The 21,101-nt window shown below is 35.8% G+C and overlaps 1 protein-coding gene and 1 long non-coding RNA gene across 4 annotated transcripts; one reads left to right on the plus strand and one right to left on the minus strand.

Moving 5' to 3' along the window:
* The first annotated feature begins 5,107 nt into the window (after positions 1-5,107).
* Positions 5,108-9,396, plus strand: LOC104233229 (uncharacterized). 3 transcript variants are annotated; one of them, XM_009786592.2, is made up of 6 exons: positions 5,108-5,369; positions 6,044-6,396; positions 6,482-7,051; positions 7,670-7,952; positions 8,356-9,129; positions 9,215-9,396. In XM_009786592.2, exons 1-5 carry the CDS (start codon positions 5,141-5,143, stop codon positions 9,114-9,116), a joined length of 2,196 nt encoding a protein of 731 aa, XP_009784894.1. In that variant the 5' UTR covers positions 5,108-5,140; the 3' UTR covers positions 9,117-9,129; positions 9,215-9,396. The 3 variants fall into 3 exon arrangements, with proteins under 3 accessions (XP_009784894.1, XP_009784895.1, XP_070016581.1); XM_009786593.2 differs by having other exon boundaries at positions 8,356-9,124; XM_070160480.1 differs by having other exon boundaries at positions 5,287-5,379.
* An 8,126-nt stretch (positions 9,397-17,522) lies between these two features.
* On the minus strand, positions 17,523-18,718 carry LOC104233227 (uncharacterized). The gene is made up of 4 exons (XR_712550.2): positions 18,577-18,718; positions 18,020-18,261; positions 17,718-17,921; positions 17,523-17,609 (listed from the first exon to the last, which is right to left on the minus strand). It is a non-coding gene; the product is annotated as an uncharacterized lncRNA (long non-coding RNA).
* Positions 18,719-21,101: the final 2,383 nt, after the last annotated feature.

Here is a 21,101-nt window from a genome sequence, read left to right on the forward strand (position 1 = left end):
GGCATAGATATAGATATAGATATAAATATAGATATAGATAGATATAGAATATTAGGAGTGAGCATAATACCGACCGAACCGAAAAAACCGGTTGAACCGAAAAATTCGATTTATTCGGTTTCAGTTTTCGGTTTATTCGGTCAATTTGCGATTTATAATTTTAAAAAATTCGGTGTCCGATTCGGTGGTCGGTTTTAATAGTTCGATTTTTCTTTAAACCGAAAAACCAAATTTCGGACCTCTGCAATAAGTAGCTACGCCTGACGATGAGAAATCCAAAAGAAAAATGCATGTGCTTATGTGTGTGTCTATACATATAGTTCATATCTAAGAGATAAATACAAGTTTCTTCCGTTAAAACTGAAAAGTACAGGACTCGCTTCATCATTTTTTTAATAATATGGTCTAGATGTTTAATTTTTTGAAGGATCCTGTACTTTGACTAATTAACTAATTAGCTTTCCATTGATATGCTGATACTCCATAATTTCATGCGTAGTTTTTTTTACTTATTTTAATATTATATGGTGCAGAATCTTAAAGTACGCAATTTATGTTTCGAATTGTCTACCTTTAACTTCGCAGTTTAATATTAATATTAATATTTTATCTATATAGTAATATATTTTTATACCACAAAATTATTATACTAATAAGTTTAACATTATATACTTTAGTATTGTTTCTTACTCAAATTCCTTTTTTACTAATATATTGTTTGGTTGTTTCGTACTATTTTTGTCATGACTTGAAACCGAAAATCGAATCGATTAAATCGAACCGAACATGAATAAATCGAACCGAAGTTATTATGGTTCGATTTTGGTTATTAAAATCACAAACCAAAAATCGAATTGACCGAACCAAAATTCTACAAAACCGAACCGAATCGACCGATGCCCACCCCTATAGAATATAGATATAGATAGATAGATATAGATAATGATAAAGCGACCATATTAACATTCTTACTAGATTAAAATTAGTATTAGTATTACGTAGAACATTCTCTTTCCTTCTGTTTTTTTTTCTAAAGACTTTAATTCCTTTTGGAGGCGTGGATGATTATACCAATTTTTTTGCCCTTCGACAACATGATTCAGACAAGAATATATAGCCACTCCAAAATTTCGTCTTTCAATGAATTCAAAGGTCTGTCTTCACTCTCTATTTTAGTCTTTTTCCATGGCTTCTGCTTTTCACATTCCATCATTTCCCACCCCTTTGAGGACCTCAAGCATTACCCATGATCTTCATACCAATAGCAAACTACATAATTTAATCCTTAAATACTTTTATGTTTAAATTTATATATACTATGATGTGTAAAAGTATTTTGAAATCAAATCACTTAAAATATGATTGTAAGTAATTAATTACATTAAGCATGAGTTGGTACTTGGTATCTAAAAAAGAGGACAGTAACAAAAAATTGTAGAGTACCGGTGCATAAAACTTGAATTCATCTACGTTTGACTTTTAAAACAAATTAGATTTTTTTACTTGCTTGTACTATTTTCTAAGCTAAATTTCACCACAAAGTAATTATAGAAGAGTTAACCGAAAGTACCTCGTGGGTTGAAATTAGAACCGTAAAGTTTGAAATTAAGAAAATGACTTCCATGGGTTGATAAACGATCAAGGAGACCGAAAAATAACCTCCATCGACCAAGAAGGAAGTTGATTATCGACAATAAGGTGATAATATGTCACGACCCCAAATTCAATATGTCGTGATGACACTTATCACAGAACTAGGCAAGTCGACAATCAAAATAAAACTAGACATTTTAATATTTAAAAATAAGATGAAGCAATTTTAACAGTAGTAACTCTCATAAATAGCCGATATGAACAACTGCGACTCAAATACAGACTTTCCCAAAATCCAGGTGCCACTTAGTATATGAGCATCTATACAATAACATAGTCTGAAATACTGTCTAAGAAGGTAGAACAGTATAAGTAAAACCGAAAGATAGAGGAGGAGATTCAAGATCTGCGGACGCCAAAGCAGCTACCTCGATAATCTCCGAATGGGTAAAAACTCTGAGATTAGCAACCACCGTGCCCGAAAATACCTGGATCTGCACACGAGATGCAAAATGTAGTGTGAGTACAACCAACTCAATAAGTATCGTAAGTAAACAAGGCAAGATAATATAAGCTTAAATTATTGATGATACTAGCTATTCCGGTGTGGTTCTGCCTTTTATTTTTTAATAAAAGCAACACAAAACAATATTTAAAACCAACTCATCAAATTTCGTGAGAAGAATATCCATGTGTGCATGTGCACAATTTCTCAAATACCCTGCTCAGACAATATCATGGCATATAGAGGAAGGAAATAATTAAATAAGATAAATGGTCAAGGAAATGCAAATTCTACAAGCTGCACGAACAACTCACGCGCTAACAATAGAACTCGCACGAACAACTTACGTGCTATACGGATAATTCACATGCCAATAATATCAATATATGTATCCACACGAACAACTCACATGTTGCACAGACAACTCACATGCCAATAACATAATTCACCCGGCATAATCACAGGCCTCCAGTCCATACATATCATATAGGAGAAGTTAAGCAAGTATACATGTATATAATCAATGAAATAAGATTCTCATGCTCCTGGAATGGTATAAATAATATGCTAAAGTGTAAGCATGTGCAAAGTGTGCTATTGTAGCTCAAATCGGCAATTTCATCACTGAAAATATTTATCAAGTTTGTTCAGGAATTAAACTTCCGCGTAACCTTGGCATGGCTCAACTAGATCACTTAAACTGTTACTACATGAGAGATATCACAGTTTTAAGCTTAACAGTTAATTCTAGGTTTATAAGAACCCGATCACAACCCGAACATGAATATATGACCCCCGTGCCCGCACATAGGTTCATCCCCATGCACATGCGCACCCAATAGCACGTAACTATCACAACAATTCAGGCAACTGGTGCCTCAACCGAGTTTAAAAAAATACTTACCTCAAGCGAATCGAATCACTCCCCTAGCAAGCCTTTGCCTAGCGAGTCGGCCTCCGAACGCCTCGAATCTAGCCATAAACAAGTCGATATACTCAACACAAGCTATACGAATTAATTCCATAAGAAGATGTTAAATAATTAATCAAAAATCAAAAAGTCAACTAAAAAGGCAACCTCCGCCCACGTTTCGAATCCGATAAAAGTTACAAAATCCAAACACACATTCAACCACGAGTCCAACCATACCAAATCTACCAAATTTCGATATAAATCATCACTCAAATCCCCAAATTTCACTCTTCAATCCTTAGTCCAAAACTCCCAAAATTCCACCTAAAAAATACATAAACTAGGTGGAAAATTCAATGGGTAATCAATATTATTGCATAAAAATGATCAAAAGTGGCTTACCTCAAGAAATCACTCAAAACCCCTCTAAAAATCGGCTTAATTCGAGCTTGCAAAGTCCAAAATGACAAAAATCCCGGAAACCCTTCGAATATAATTTGCCCAAGGCCTTTCGCACATGCGCTTCACTTAACTACATCTGTCGTCCCGCTTTTAAGGATTCCTCATCGCTTATGCGATCCACAGTCTCCAGCCCACTTTTGCATCTGCGATCATTCATGCGCAGATACGAATCCGCATTTGCGAAAATACCTTTGCATCTACGGATCATGCTCCTCCAGTCATCTTCCGTTTCTGCGGACCTTCCTTCGCATTTGTGGACATGCTTCTGCGCACCTACGTCCGCTTCTGCGGACTTCCCTGCCCAGCTCATCCTCCACATTTGCGATCCTTTGTCCGTATCTGCGGACATTCCTCTGAGGTCCCAACTTCGCTTTTGCGAGCCTTCAGACGTATTCACGGCTCCGCATCTGCAGCCAAGCTCACCGCAAATGCGGTTACACCAGAAATCACTAGCCTTCAACCTTCAGCCTTCATCCCCCCAAGTCCAAATGATCTGCTAACCATCCGAAATACCCCCGAGGCCCCCAGGACCTCAACCAAATATACCAACAAGTCCTAAAACACGCTACGAACATAGTCGAGATTCAAATCACATAAAATAATATAAAAAATACGAGTCACACCCCAATTCAAGCCTAATGAAAACTAATGAATTCCAACTTCTACGATCGATGCTAACACCTATCAAATCAACTCCGATTAACCTCAAATTTTGCAGCCAAGTCGTAATTGACACACCATACCTATTCCAACTTCCGTAACCAAAATCTAAATACGGCAACCACAAAGCCAACTCTCGGTCAAACTTCTCAACTTCTCAATCTTCTAATTTTCCAGCTTTCGGCATTTCAAGCCAAAACCACCTATGGACCTCCAAATCAATATTCGGACACTCTCCTAAGTCCAAAATCACCATACGACGCTATCGAGACCATCAAAATTCTATTCTGAAGCCATTTACACATAAGTCAATATCCGGTCAACTCTTCCAACTTAGGCATCCAACCCTGGGACTAAGTGTCCTGATTCATTCTGAAACATCTCCGGAACCAAACCAACTACACCCTAGCAAGTCACATAACAACAATTAAGTATAGAATAAGCAGTAAATGAGAAAACGAGATTACAACACTCAAAAGGACAGGCCGAGTCGTTACATAATAGTCCAAGAAGTGATTGATAATAGACCAAGAAGAAAGGTAACAAAGCATCTTCCGACAGATTTAATAGGAACTAATCGAAATAGAGAAAGAAAAAGAACTAAAAATATCGATAGTCTTTTTTCTTTTTCTTATTCTTTAATCTAATTACAATAAAAATAACTTGAAGTCATCTACCTATAATTGAAGAATGGGCCTTTTAATTAAAGGACATGACTTATGGTTTACAATTCCTAAATATCTGATTAATCTATGCATATATACATACCCATGGGAATAAATTATAGAGCACAGAGTCTACTATATTGACATCAGCCACGCGTGATATATGTACAATATTATAATGGTCCTAATCTTGTCCCTCTTACTTAATCACTTTGGCAACAATACAAAAACCACAGTGACATCACTAGGATTATTGTGTTCTCCTGTATAAATATTTGATCTCTCCAATCCTTTGCTTAAATCCTTCAACTTTAATTCCAATATTATTAACAAAGTTAACTAATGGAACTATTCTACGATGCTAAGGCTGTTAGATTTAGAAGTCATTTAAACAAATACTTAGTAGCAGATGATGATCAAAAAAACATCCGACAAAGCCGAAATGGCTCATCAAGAAAAGCACGGTGGCTGGTGGAGCTTGTCGCCGGAAACAGTCACCTTATCCGACTGAAAAGCAGCTCCGGCATATACCTCACGGCTTCCGACGAGCCATTTCTTCTTAGCATGACAGGTTCCGAAACGTATACACTTTAAATTACTTAATTATATTATATCTCATTATGCCTCCTTTTCGCTCACGTCTATAGGCCTGTTTATTTTCATATCATTTTTTGCTTCTAGGTGACGGTAAAATTTGAACACACATGCAGGACCGCTAGCCTACTCTTTTACCATGTTAAAATGTGGCAACCATTTCATTTAAAATTTAAATTGCTAAGAATAATACACTTATAATTACTTAATTACGTTATATGTCTCATCATACCTCCTGTCCTTAAGTGTAGCCTGATTCTTTTATATGATCCATACATACGTGGAATTTGAATCAAGATTTTTTGCTCGCTCTAATTCCATATGTGAAATATGAAACTAATTCATTTAAAAGTTTAAACTTTTAGAAAGGTGCACTTATAGTTACTTATATTATGCCTTATCACGCCCATTGGTGGAGTATCTCATTTATCCGATAGGGTTCAATTGAATGCACCTTTCGTGTAGGTCTGATTCTTTTGCAAGTCATACACATGACATATTTATTTTTTGTTTCCTTGATGACAATAATATTTTAACATTTGTTTTGCTTGCTCTGATACCATGAGATATGTCATCTAAAAGTTTAAATTGTATTATTAAATATTATATACTCTAGTTTACTTTTTTATAAGTATTATGTTTCATTAATAGGAGGAAAAAAGGTTCTTCAAACTTTGCCCGAGAATATGGAGGACACAAAAATTGAGTGGGAACCATTAAGATATGGATTTCAAGTGAAATTAAGAGGTTATGGAGGAAAATTTTTAAGTGCAAGTGGAGCGCCACTACGATGGACCAATAGAGTGACTCATGATTGTCCTTATAGTGCTACTACACATAATTGGATTTTGTGGAGTGTGGAGCCTGTTGATGTGCCGGAAGATGAATCGTTAACGGATTATTTGACTATGGTTTCGAATTTTTCATCGGTCTCCGGTGAACTTTCTACCTTGGATTTGGGGTCTCCGATGTCGATGTATTCAAGTCATTGTTTCTCACCTAAGGTATGCTCTAGTTTTCTTTGTCTTTTCTTGGCTCTGTCAGTATGTAATGAGTTAACAACCAACCTCGTCTTTCTTTGTTTGACAGAGTCCTCTAACTAGAAGACCAGCAATGGAGCTATTCCACAAAGCAAAAGCCGTTCGTCTACAGAGTCACCATTACAAGTACTTAACAGCATTAGAAGATAAAGAATCAGTAACCCAAGATCGCGACGGTGCTTCAAGAAATGCAAAATGGACAATAGAATTCGTCGAAAATACCAACAATATTATACGCTTAAAAAGTTGTTATGGCAAGTATCTTACAGCATCAAATCAGTCTTCTGTTCTTGGTATAACTGGTCGAAAAGTTGTGCAAACTCTACCAAATCGTCTCGATTCTTCTGTCGAATGGGAACCCATTAGAGATGGAAATCAAGTGAAGCTAAGGACAAGATATGGGCAATTCTTGAGGGGAAATGGTGGACTACTTCCATGGAAAAACTCTGTTACACATGACATTCCTTATAGGAGAGTAACTCAAGATTGGATTCTTTGGGATGTTCAGGTTGTTGAAAACTTGCTATCACCATTGGCTCCTCGTGAAGATTCATGTGTTTCTGAATCTAGTTCTCCTTCTAATATTTCCTCAAAATCCACGAGCTTTTCTACACAAGAGGTACTAAATTTCCTACATTTGATCTTGACGTTTAAGGATTCTTATTGTTCTTTCATGCGACAATTCATAAATAGAAGTGAAGCTATGTATACTTGCCTTGGAATGTCAATTCTAGAGGTGACAAAATCAGCCCATTTTTAGTCATATGTTCAAGTTTAAATGTATCAAGTTATGATCCATATGTATCAAGTTATGATCCATTTGTTGACTTGCTTCACCCCCCCCCCCTCCCCCAGCAAAAAAGGCAAAACAAAAAGAGAAGGGGAGATTGATTCATGTTGCCATTTTGACTACACTTATTTTTACCCAACAAATTGGGGTATTATCACTTTGTCCGTGTCAGAAATTATTTATATCTGGTAGTCAAAAAAGTGTATAAAATTTATATAATTTTTGTATATAACATACATAATGTGTGTATATATATATATATACAATTTTACAACGGCTATACAATGTCATTTTTCCAACAAAATTTGGGTAGGTTGGATTTATTCATTTGATCCGTTTTAACTTGTCCAAGTTTGACTTATGACATGACTTACCACCTCTAGTGAATTCAATAATTATTTTGTTTTTGGTGCTCAATTGTCTCTTTTTTTCTTCTTCTTTTGGCAGTCAAGTGATTCTTCGGTGCCTAATTTGGGGGAAGGGAGGTTCATATTTTATCATATGGCGGATGAATTTGGAGAAATTGAAGAGGAAATGGAGGCACTTTTCATAACTTTCGATGGAAATACTGTTGAGGAGTTGACTAAGAGATTGGAGGATGAAACTGGGCTTGAAGAAATTATTGTGTGTACTAGGAGTCCATTGAATGGGAAACTTTATCCGCTCAGTTTGCAGCTTCCACCAAACAATGCAACAATGAATGTTATTATTATGCCATCTTCATATAAAGGTGAGATTTCTACTTGTCTTGAGTTGGTTTCATCTTCTGAAAGTTTGACTTGTTTGAGCATTTTTGCCAAAAATGAGCTACAATGTTTATATCACTTTTAAATTAATTGTAACAAATCATATTCTAGACCAAAAGGGTTGCCCGGTGCACGAAGCATCATGCGTTTACGCAGGGTCTGTGGAAAGGCCGCACCCTAAGAGGGTATGATGTAGGCAATCTACCCTGATGCAATCACTAGTGGCTGATTCCACCCATAATTTATAGGTCACACACAAACAACTTTACCGTTGATCCAAAGTTCCCTTCCTCTAGACCAAATGATAATATTGTGAATTTATTAGGTTTTTACATGGTTGTCATAATATTTATTGACTTGTAACATTTTTTTCTTTTGTTTCTCAAGCTATTACTCCAGATTCTCTTTCAAGTCATATGTCCAACGTTCCCGAGTTGAATAGTTCCAATTTCAATGAATGGAAGGAACAACTAGAAATTACATTGGGATGTTTGGATTTGGATTTATGTTTCAGAATTGATGAGCCTTTGGAAGAATATGCCGTCTATACTACTTGGGAACGCTCTAATCGCTTAAGTCTCATGATTATGAAGAGTAAGATTGCTAAGAACATTTGCAAATCAATACCAAATTCTTCTAAAGCAAGAGAGTTCTTGGCATCTATTGAGCAACAATTCAAGGCTTCCGATAAGGCATCGGTAGGTACACTCATGGAAATTTTAACTACTAAGACATATGACGGGACTAGAGGTGTGCGTGAGCATATTATAGAAATGGCTAATATGGCGGAACAACTTAAAGCGATGGATATAACCATTTCGGAATCTTTTTTGGTTCAATTTGTTCTCAATTCGCTTCCTTCTCAATTTGGTTCCTTTAAGATTAGCTATAAAACAAATATGAACAAATGGACCGTGGATGAACTCATTGCAATGTGTGTTCAAGAGGAGAAACGATTAAAGGGAGAAGGATTACTATCGGTTCAACAAGAAAAAGGACCAAAGAATGGAAAAAGAAATGAGAAGAAATCACCAAATCATGAAAATAATGCTACTATACATGACGGTGTGGATAAAAGGAATATGAAATGCTTCTTTTGCAAAAAGAAGGGACACTTGAAGAAGGATTGTCTTAAATTCAAGAATTAGTCTGAAAAGTAAGGTACGTAATCAAATTACCTATGTATGTTATAAAACCAATTTTATTGATGATGTTTCTGATACGTATAACTTTAAATTCTTTACAGGGATTTCTTACAATACGAGCATTAAACGAGAGTGGAAAAGTAGTTACAAGAGTTGAATAATATCTCTTATTAGGATTTTTTTTTTGGGTTGCTTTGGTAATCAAGGATATTATGTCAAATTTGGAAATAAAACTTTGAGGTATATAAATTAATCTGTTGATTGGGAATGGTATTTTCTGTGACCATTTGTACAAAATTAGTATTTATTCTTTCCTTTATTTCTCTCAATATTTTTGGCCTTACATGCGTTAACAAATAATGGCATCTAAAGAACTCTTCGAATTGAAACTTCATCTAGTTTGTGACACAAATGGTTAGGATACGTGCCTAAATAAATTCTAAAAAGACTTGTCGAAGATGAAGTCCTATAAAATCTTAATTTTTAAAAATTTGGTACTTGTAATGATTGCATGAGAAAAAAGTCAATCTAAAACAAGAAGTTCAACATGATGTGGAAGTCAAATATATATAGTGTGAATGAGTCACAATTACTATACCAAAAATTATGGCAGCTACTAAATAATAAATAAGACAATAATACAACACTAAAAGGAACACCAGAATTTACGAGGTTCAGCCAATTTTGCCTACTTCCTCGGACGCAACCAATATTTTATTCCACTCCAAAATACAAGTGAAATATACTAAAGAGAGAAGATACAAATGCCTTAAGAAGATGAGAAGACAAATGAGAGGTGTGTCTAAATCCTATACATTAGGCCTCCTTTTATAGAGAAAAATTCCCAAACAAAAGTGTCAGCTACCGATGTGGGATATTTGACAACTTCAACAAATCTCCACCTTGGCAAAATTGCACATCTTCAATTTTCTATCAATAACAAATTTTAGTTGTGCCTTCATCTTCAATCTTTAGTGTTCAACAATGTTGATCAAATCCAAACAATGTTGAAACTTGACCGCAGTCACCACTTTTGTCAGCATATCAGCAGGATTCTCTGTAGTATAAATTTTATTCACTGTGACTCCACCTTCTTCTATGATTTCTCGTATGAAATGATATCGAACATCAATGTGTTTCGTCCTTGCATGATAAACTTGATTTTTCGCTAATTGAATGATACTTTGACTATCACAAAAAATTGTGATACTTTTTTGTCCAATACCAAGCTCCTTTAGCAACTCCTGAAGCCAAATTGCCTCCTTCACAGCCTCTATAATAGCCATGTACCTTGCCTCTATTGTAGACAAAGCAACTGTTGACTGTAAAGTAGACTTCCAACTAACTGATGCCTTTGCATAAGTAAACACATAACCAGTAGTTGATTTTCGTTTGTCCAGGTCACCCGCAAAATCTGAGTCACAATATCCAACTACATAATGATTGCATTCCTTCTCAAAAACTAACCCAACATCTACAGTATTGTGAATATACCGTACAATCCACTTCACAGCTTGCCAATGCTCCTTTCCTGGATTATGCATATATCTGCTAATAACTCCAACAACTTATGAAATGTCAGGTCTCGTACAGACTGATCACTGCCAACTCAACGCTACCTTAACGTAGGAAGAGCGGGTCGCAATAGCTTTTACCCGATATGAGGGTCGGGATCGAATTCCTCAGGGAGTTAGTAGTGGAGTCAAGTATCTATCTATATTAGAGTTGTGTAATTGTTCCAAATGTCACTTCCAAATATCTCTTGAATTTTCTTTAACAAACTAATATTATTAATTACTAATTGGAACTAGATTATGCTACGAGATAATTGCTAAGTTGTATCTAATGGAAAGAAGGGCACTAGGGTCTTGACATTACCTAGGTGGCTAATTGACGGGTAGATGTTACTAAGGTTCGATTGACATAATTTGGGGTTTATGCTATAACCGTTGCACAATTTTACCCACTCTCACACCTCTCGGTAGAGAGAGTGATTTTGCCCAATTGACTTTATCGAGACCAAATGGGTAGGCAAATTAGATCAAGCAACTAGGGTTCAAGTAGGGTGATTACTCTCTCGAGGTTTAACCCGTTAACTGGGACTATCAATTCTCTTGAGTCCATCCCAATTCCTTGTCGGGCCAATTTTAGAGACTTAGGCTCTCTTTATCAAGAAGAGCCAAGTCAACTTAGCATAAACCAGTATTTGTAACCACCAATTCATAGATTAAACCATAAAATTGACCCAAATAAAAAACACCCATAGTCAATCTAACAATAGATGGCAACACCCATCAATTATCCACAATAGGGTTGAGCCACAACCCTAGCTAATGGGTTTAGCTACTCATGATTGAAGAAAAAAATAAAGAAAATGGTACTGCGGCCGCTAAGTGCCATGCGGCCGCGCTGGGCAAAAGTCAACTTTCAAACACATGGGTACCGCGGTCCGCACAAAATGGTATTGCGGACCTCGTCAGGGCACCGCGGACCGCACAAAAGCTACCGCGGTCCGCGGAGGGTGCTTAGTTCAGGCATTGAGTTAGGGTTTCCAATTTTTGCATTTTTGTTCAAGTTTTCACCTACTTTGTCCCTATTCAATTTACCCAGTCATTATGCACATTAAGCACCCCAGAAACTAACACTTAAACCAACCTAAGCTAACAAAATTAGAGAAAACAGGACGAAAAAGAAGTTACAGGCTAATAGTAATAAAATAAAAACAAAATTAATCAATTAAACGAATAAGGAATTAGTGAAATATTACTAGATGTGAAGATAAAATGCAATTAGTCAGTCTAAGCAATAATTATGGTCACAAGAGAGTATGAACAATATCTTTTAGGTCTTTGAGTGTTAAAATTTCGAAACTGTAACTGGTGACCCCTGAGCTCTATTTATAGAAAAAGATGTGGGACCCAGTCTTACCTACCAGTGCGGCCGCACAAAACAGATCGCGGACCGCGCTGGGTTTATTCAGAAGAAGCTTGAGAAGGCAACCTCCGCGGTCCGCACAAAACCAGACCGCGACCGCGGACCGCTCTAAATGGAATGCGGTCGCGGTGGCAAACTTTAAAAAGTACCTCACTTGGCCTTCACCAGTGCGGATCGCACAAAGTGCAATGCGGCTGCACTGGCAAACTTCAGTGACTGTTCAATTTTTCCAAAATTTTTTGCACTGCAACATCTCACAAACAATTAGCTCAAAAATCAATCCTAAACTACAAAGAAAATCAGAGAAAACAAGAAGAAAAAGACATGGGCTGCTTCTCAAGAAGTGCCTGATTTAACGTCGCAGCACAACACATGTTACCATCACATCACTTTAGATGAAGAAGTGCCACCACGTGGCTGTCATCAAATTTTCCAAGATAATGCTTGACCCGGTGCCCATTAACTCTGAAAACTTCACCATTTTTGTTCCTTAGATCAAGAGCACCATATGGGGTCACGAACACAACTTCAAATGGCCCACTCCACTTTGACTTGAGCTTACCCGAAAACAGACGTAACCGGGAATTGAACAAGAGAACCGTATCTCTAATGTTGAACTCCTTACCCCGAGGATATTTGTCATAAAGGTACTTCATTTTGTCCTTATACAAGGATGAACTTGAGTAGGCATGGAATCTAAAGTCATCGAGCTCATTGAGTTGTTCAACACGAAGATTTGCCGCAACATCCCATTCCAAATTCAACTTCCTCAAAGCCCATATGGCCTTGTGCTCTAACTCAACCGGAAGATGACAAGCTTTTCCGAACACCAACTAATACGGAGACATACCAATTGGAGTTTTGTAGCCGTCCGATAAGCCCATAGAGCGTCATCCAACTTTTTCGACCAATCGGTCATATTACATTTTTGACAAGATGCTCTTAATTTCTCTGTTAGAGACTTCCACTTGACCACTAGCTTGAGAATGATAGGGGGTAGAAACTTTATGATTGACACCGTACTTGGAAAGCAACGTGTCGAAAGCCTTGTTGCAAAAGTGAGACCCCCCGTCACTAATAATCACACGAGGAGTGCCAAACCTTGTGAAGATGCTCTTTTTAAGAAACACAATAACACTTCGGGCTTCATTATTAGGCAAAGCCACGGCTTCAACCCATTTTGAGACATAATCAACCCCACGAGAATGTAAGTATTCCCACAAGAGCTAACAAATGGACCCATGAAATTGGTGCCCCAAACATCAAAGATATCCACTTCAAGAATCGTATTGAGAGGCATCTCATCCCTTTTTAAAATTTCGCCCGCTCTTTGGCACTCATCACATCTCTTCACCCAATCTCCCACATCTTTGAACAAGGTGGGCCAATAGAATCCACAACTAAGAACTTTCTAGGCGGTCCTTATCCCACCATGATGGCCACCATAGGGTGAAGATTGGCAAGCCTCTAAGATACTCAATTGTTCTTCCTCCGAGACACATCTACGAATCATACCATCCATGCAAATCTTGAACAAGTATGGCTCATCCCAATAGAAATCCAAACTATCCCGCTTGAGCTTCTTCCTTTGGTTAGAAGAGAGCTCACACGGGATTATTCCGATCACAAGGTAATTGGCAACATCGGCAAACCATGGCATATCCTTCATTGACACTGCAAGGAGTTGTTCGTCGGAAAATGAATCATTGATCTCAAGGCCATCACAAGGCCTCCCCTCCTCCTCCAAACGGGACAAGTGGTCCGCCACTTGATTCTCACTACCTTTCCGGTCAATAATTTCTAGATCAAACTCTTGAAGAAGTAACACCCACACTACAACAAAAAGGGGCTTTAGCGGCAATATAAAAGGTCACTGGCGGAAATAACAATTACCGCTATACCATTTACCGGCCATTGATGTTTAGCCACTGATATTGGGGTCGGCAAAGCCTTTAGCGGCGTTTCTTACAAAAGCTGGTAAAGGTCGGACTTATTGCCGCTAAATATTATTTGCTTTAACGGCAATTGTTTGCGGCAATTATAATGGCTGCTAAATCTAATCTAAAAACAGCTACTAATGCTCTTTTTACGTCCATTTTTATAGCCACTAAATTCAAAATATTTGTCGCTATAGGTCTATAGATTTAGCGATAATTGTTTTGTGGCAATTAAAATGGCTATAATATTCCTTTTGAAAACGAATTAGTACGCCCTTTTAGCATCCATTTTGATGGCTAGTAAATTCAATCAAATTGCCGCTAAAAATTATTTTTAATAGCAATTATAATGGCTATAATATTCCCCGTGGAAACATCATAATTTGCCTTTTTATCATCTATTTTTGTAGCTAGTATATTATGTTAAATTGTCACTAAGTCACAAGCTATAACGACAATAGTTTAACCACCATTGATAATAGTTACTACATTCATTAAAAAAATGATCCAAATAATAAAACATAATAATATTGATTCATAAAAACATATTGTATCTCATTAAATCTTAAAAACAAAAGGAAGTATTAATCCAAAATAGTAATATCACGGTAACTTAAAATATAAACTTATATTATTTGAAGCAAATAGCTATTGTCATTATATAACTAATCCTAACAAATAATAGTCTTCAAATAATTTCTGCAATGCTTCATCATTTTAAAATCTTCCACCGGCTAAATTATCGATCATCAGACTGTGACCTAAAATTACAAAATAACTACGTCAATAGATGAAATATAATAGTCTTCAACTGGATGTTTATCGAGCAAACATTGCCCCAAGCTAAAGTTGTTTTACTGTAGAATGACAGTTCCATTTTTCTATAGAATAAGACATAACAAATCCGACCGAAACAAATCAAACTGCAATAGTATAGATAAGAAGTAAATGAGATGAATTTTCAAGATATCAAGCAAATCAGAAAAAGATTTAAGCTTTCAAAAGTGTGCAAGAACTCCGGGAAAATAAAGGTGAAAACCACTCCAACTGTTTCTCATGTATTGCGGAAATGCATGTCAAGGTAGAGAAGAACCTTATCCAGGCACCTAGCCAGTACTTCTGTCCAATCCTTCAGGTGAGAATTGAAATTCCAGGAGATGACCTGCTAATTTGTAAGATCCTTTTCTCTACAAACATGCATCTCATTCTGCTTCCTTGTCTATTATCACACGACATCTTTGCAGTAAGTAATGAAAAACCCACATATAGAAGCTGATCACTTTACATATGAGCATAGAGCAGTGAAGGCATGGGTTAACAGACATAACGTGTCACCTGTGACGAAACAGAGACTGCAACACAAGATTCTTACCCCAAACCACACATTATGCCTTGCCATACAAGATTGGAAGTCACATTTGTTATGTGTGCATATATCAAGCCAATAATAGTTCCAGAGAACAATAAAAGGGAAGGAGTGAAAGGAAAAGAACTTGGACATATATTATATTCTGTTGGAGAGGTGTCTCGAGTATAACATCTGGTTCTAGTACTTCTACAGGCCCTTTTGATGCTGTTGTAGTTAGGGGTTCTCAGGTTTTGAAGAATGCAACAATACCTGTGGTTGATAGAAATTTAACTAGGACTTCTATAACTATAGATGTTGAGCAATACGCTAATGCAGCTAGACAGCTGATCACTAAGGAACATGAACAATCTAAGATACAACTATCAACATATGGGAAAGAGAAAAGATGGTACTCTCAATATATGCAGCTGGACAATAGGTACTTGCTGCTCCGACTCCTAATGGGAATCGAGCTCAATCATCTACTGAACAACCTGTTGATTTGAAGGATCCTAAGGCAACAGATGGTACAAAGGTTTTGGAATTTCCTAATGAGATTATTGTTCAACAACAGTTGGTGCATGTACATGATCAACCAGCTGCTGTACCTGCTGAATTGTTTGAAAAAACAGCAGGCTCTAAAATTACAGCTTTGAATAGGGTTTCTCAGGTTTGCGATGGGGAAAAGTAGGTTTCTAAAAACCCTACTACTGATCGTGTTTCAGATCAAGGATGTACTCAAGTTTGTCGAGGTAATGAAGCTGTGCAACAACTTAATAATGGACGGGGACAGATTAACACTGTGACTGATGCAACTGTTGCACGTGCTGAACTAGTTGAAAACCAGCAAGCTTTAAATCTATTGTTGTGCATGATGAGAGGCAAGAACTTGAATGTGTTGATGTTTTGGATAATGTAGCTGCTACAGGTGATAAGACAATGCTTGAACAAGCTGAGAACCATCCAAATAGTCCACCGATCAGGCCATCAATGTTGAAGTTATACTCAGATAGTCGGGGTGCCTCTACCGGCCCAGTGAGCATATCGACTGATCAGGCCCAGTGAACTCAACTTGGTTGGTTGGCCACCTACCTAAAAGCCACATGTTGCTAGGTGCAATTGCTCTAAGGCCTTTATCTTACTACCATCATCCCTTTACTCTATAAGAAATCTGAATGATTTCTTTATTCTTTTTCTGTGGTGAGCATTTTAATTTATTTTTTGCAAAGATGTCCATGGTTTATCTTCAAGTAAAGACAATATAATCACAGTGGTCATGATTGTTCAAGCTGTTGTGACAAGCTTTATTGCTATTGCTGCCAACCTCTACAATCTAATTGGAAATAGTTCATAATGACCTAAAAGTCATATTTTAATCAAAGGAACCTCCAGATGATGTACACAAAACATTGGCTAATGGTAATCAGGGTGCACCATAAACAAACAACTATTCAAACTCCAACATATTAAAATATTGTATCCTAATTCCATCAAATGATTTTCTTGCCATTTTATCTTGATTGTCATAATTCAAAATAATATCTAAGAGGTAGCCAACCATAGCACATTATGGGAGGTGTAAAAAATAATATCTCCATACACACTAAAGTTTTAGTTTCTTTAATATCATAAATTTGGATTTAAACAACTCCATAACCTTCACTTTGGTCCCAAGTTTGCAGTTTTTAAGAGACAATATGACCTAAGTCACTATGTTCTAAGCTGTTATCTCAATATTAGGTTTTCATTATTATCTGAGAAGTATACTAAGGCAATTAAAGCTGAATTTTATTTTTCTTATATTATTCACTTTTAGTTATGTCTCACGCAATCAAAATATTAGGCAATTTTTTTGTGACATGAGGTTCATGATTCTAGTGACTAGCTAGATTGTTACATATAATTTCAAATGATAGTATCAGAAAAAGGCAAATAAAGTTCTCATAATCCCAATTCTGGAAAGATAACCAAAATTCAGAAAATAAAAAAGAAGAAATCTTGCGATTGTCCTTGTAGACTCAACATCCAGTGGCCTACCATCCTTACGTTGTTTATGAGTTAATATGAAAACGTATGCTCATGCAAGCTCTATCCCATTTTCAGCCTAATATAATATAATAATGTCAAATATGCATAACAAAGAGAGTTTTGAGAAATTAAATTTTAAAATATACACAAGAATACCTTCTCATCCATCAAGGCGGCAATACTTTTTGACCCTCCTATGTGAGGCATCTTTTGATTTGATCTGTTATTTCTATTTGCTTGTGTACGCTTCTGTCATTACAATATAAAAATAATATATAATAATTTATACATAAAAACTAACAAAAACAATCACACAATAAAAATTAAATGTGTATTTTAAAAGTATAAAATTGATACCTTTGCTTTATCAGAAAGCCAATAAGAGAGCAAACCGGTCCATTGATCTCGTGGTATATGACTTGGTCTATTTCTTAGCAAAGCATCTTTCGTCTTATATTTTGTCGTATACACATTTTTCAAGTCACATTTGTAATCTTTCCATTTATTTCCTGTTGACTTTATGCCATATGCTTCTCCACGAGTTGGGATAGAGAACTTCTTCTGTGAAATAAAAGAAAACAATCAAAAGATAATATCACGTATAATAAAATAATATATTATTATATTCACACATCATAAGAATAATAATAACTCCATACCTTCACAAACTCCAACAGTTTCTTCTTTTCATCTTTGGCAAAGTTTCTCCAATCATCTATGTTCAGAGGTGTTAGTTCTGGAGTTCTAGCGATTATGCCTAGAAAGCTAGCAAGCTTTTGACCCTCTTTTCTTATGGGTTAGTTACGATTATTGAATTGTATAGCAATTGTATTCCATAGTGGCAGTTTTCGTATATCTTTTAATATTGTGGGTCCACGAACCTTTCTTTCCTCTGAACTACCTGATTTGAAAAAGATTTAATGATCATTAAATCCATATAGAGAATGGAACAATTGCTTTCCAAATTAGTGCAGCATTTTCTATTTTTCTTTTAATCTACTATAAGATGTTATCACCAAAAAGTCTCAAGGACAGCAAAATATACTACAGAATAAAATTTTTAAGTGGTATATACTTCTGTAGTAAGAGCATGGGAGTGCAGGACGCAACCAACATAAAAATATTTATTGAAAATCTCAAGGAACAATAAAAATAAGAACAATGTACCACTCAGTAAATGAACTAACATGTCCAGTAGATAAACAAAAAGTATTACCTGATTCATCATTCTGTTGAACCTTAGTATCGGTAGAATTATTCAATTCATTAGATTGAATATCATGTGTTTGTACTTGAGATCAATTCTGACCATTCATCAATTGTTCAGTATAAGGTCGCGCATCTGCATCATCATGTTGTTGAATAACCATCCTGTTTTCACCTCTAGTTCGCATAGCTCCTTCTCCAAAATAAAGTAATTAACAAGCTGCAATAACGTGTGAAAGTGGACAGAAGACAAAAATTGTATCTGGAGGTTGTCAAAATTACTGCCACTCAATCAAAATTTTCACATAATCCACTAATAGAGATAGATACTTGAGATTGAAGACAATTTACATTAACATAAAAAATGATAATAAGGCAACAATTATTTTTGACAAAGATAATCCAAACAAAAAACAGTTTGTACAATAATGATTCATGACCTCTGATCACATACCTTAAGTATAAATAATTCAAAGCAAACCAACTGTCAAAATTATGGAGAAAAGCAAAGTGATAACAACTAAATGGTTTAACAGGTAATATTTATTTCAAATTGAAGGATTTAGACCCAACCAGTTATCTTTGGTCAATACTTTAATTTAATAGTAACTTTTCATCAATTTTTGTGGTAAAATCAGTAAAAGATCACAACAAAATGCAGTTAAAATTGAGACTATACTCTCACCAAAACAAACTGAAAATATTTTCACAAGATTATGATAACACAAGTTTATGTCTATGACTTCACAATAAATTCCAGAAACAAATGTAAAGAAAAAAACCCAATTTTCTTAGAGAGAAAGGAAGGGTTTTTTCCAAGGGAATTTCAAAAAGAGGAAAAGCTCTGAATCTAATTAGATTCAGAATCCCAAATTCACAAATTCAAGGAAAAATTCCTAACTATAGACAATACCCCACATGAACAAAACTCATAAACATATCAAAACAATACAAATATTCCAATATTCCCAAATAACTCCAAAGCCAAAAATTATTTTTACAAAATATAGTTATTTTGCGCGTAAATTGGTCCAGATACAATGATCGTTAAAAAAATTCAAAGAAAAAAATCAAGAAAAAGAAAAAATTACATATACTTTGAGCTGAACTTTAAATGAGCCTGGTCGATGAATATATTGAAATTGAATATGAAGAAGGAACAAGAAGGTATCAAAGGTGGCCTTTTGTTTTATCTGGTCAAAAAAGATTATGGCGACTTCCAATTTTGAATCATCCAATTGAACCCTAAAGATAGAAATAAAAATATAAAGAAAGACAACTCACCAGCAATTGTTACGGTGGCCAAGAATTTTGGTTGCAGAGAATCACCAAATTGAGAAGATACTTTATGTGATTTAGAGCGTAATTTTTTTTCCTTGTTTGCAGTTTTTAGGGTAAATAAAGTACTAAAATTTAGGCGCGAGGGAAAAGAAAAAATTAGAGGGAATATGAAAAGTAAAAATAATTATTCTAGCAGCTTTTCCTCTTGAATGGACGCTAATACATACTATGGTACCTTTGACATATACTCTCGTTCAACTTCATCTTTTGGCGACACAGTAGTACTTAGCTTAAAATGGGGAGCAAGTGGAGTACTAACTGGCTTAGTCTTTTTATCTATGCCAAAACGTTGTAGTACTCTTTTCAAATATTCTTTCTGAGATAAACAAAGTTTTTTTAAACGTCTATCTCTTATTATCTCCATGCTAAGAATTTTCTTTGCCTCACCCAGATCCTTCATCTCGAACTCCTTCTTCAGTTGTATCTTCAACTTATCAATTTCTTCCAAATTCTTGGACGCTATTAACATATCATAAACATATAAGAGAAGATATACAAAGGAACCATCTTTAAGCTTGCACAAATACACACAACGATCGTATTTGCTTCTCTTGTACCCTTGTCGCAACATAAACTTGTCAAATCGTTTGTACCATTGTCTAGAAGATTATTTCAATCCGTACAACGATTTTTTAAGTTTGCACACAATATTTTCCTTTCTAACAACTTTGAATCCTTCTGGCTGAGTCATGTAGATTTCCTCCTCCAAGTTTCCATGTAGAAACGCAGTTTTTACATCCATCTGAACTAGTTCCAAATCCAATTGTGCTACCAAAGCCAACATAATTCTAATGGAGGAATGTTTTACAACTAGAGAAAATACTTCATTGTAATTAATTCCCTCCTTTTGAGCATATCCTTTGGCCACCAATCTTGCTTTGTAGCGAATATCTTCTTGGTTAGTAAATCGTTCTTTCTTTGCAAATACCCATTTGCACCCAATTGCTTTATTTCCCTTCGAAAGATAGGCCAATCTCCATGTATGATTCTGATGATGGGATTGTATTTCATCATTCATGGAAATCCTCCACTTATCTTCTTCTGAACTTTGGACTGCGTCTTTATAAGTGGTAGGAACATCATCAGCTACAATTGAGGCGACACAAGCAACCATGTCTATGAGACGAACAGGTTTTGTTATTGTTCTTTTTGGCCTGCTTGTTGCTACTTATTCAAGTTGTTATTGAGGTTCCT

The sequence above is a fragment of the Nicotiana sylvestris genome, chromosome 10, assembly GCF_000393655.2.
Source record: "Nicotiana sylvestris chromosome 10, ASM39365v2, whole genome shotgun sequence".
Taxonomy (NCBI): domain Eukaryota; kingdom Viridiplantae; phylum Streptophyta; class Magnoliopsida; order Solanales; family Solanaceae; genus Nicotiana; species Nicotiana sylvestris.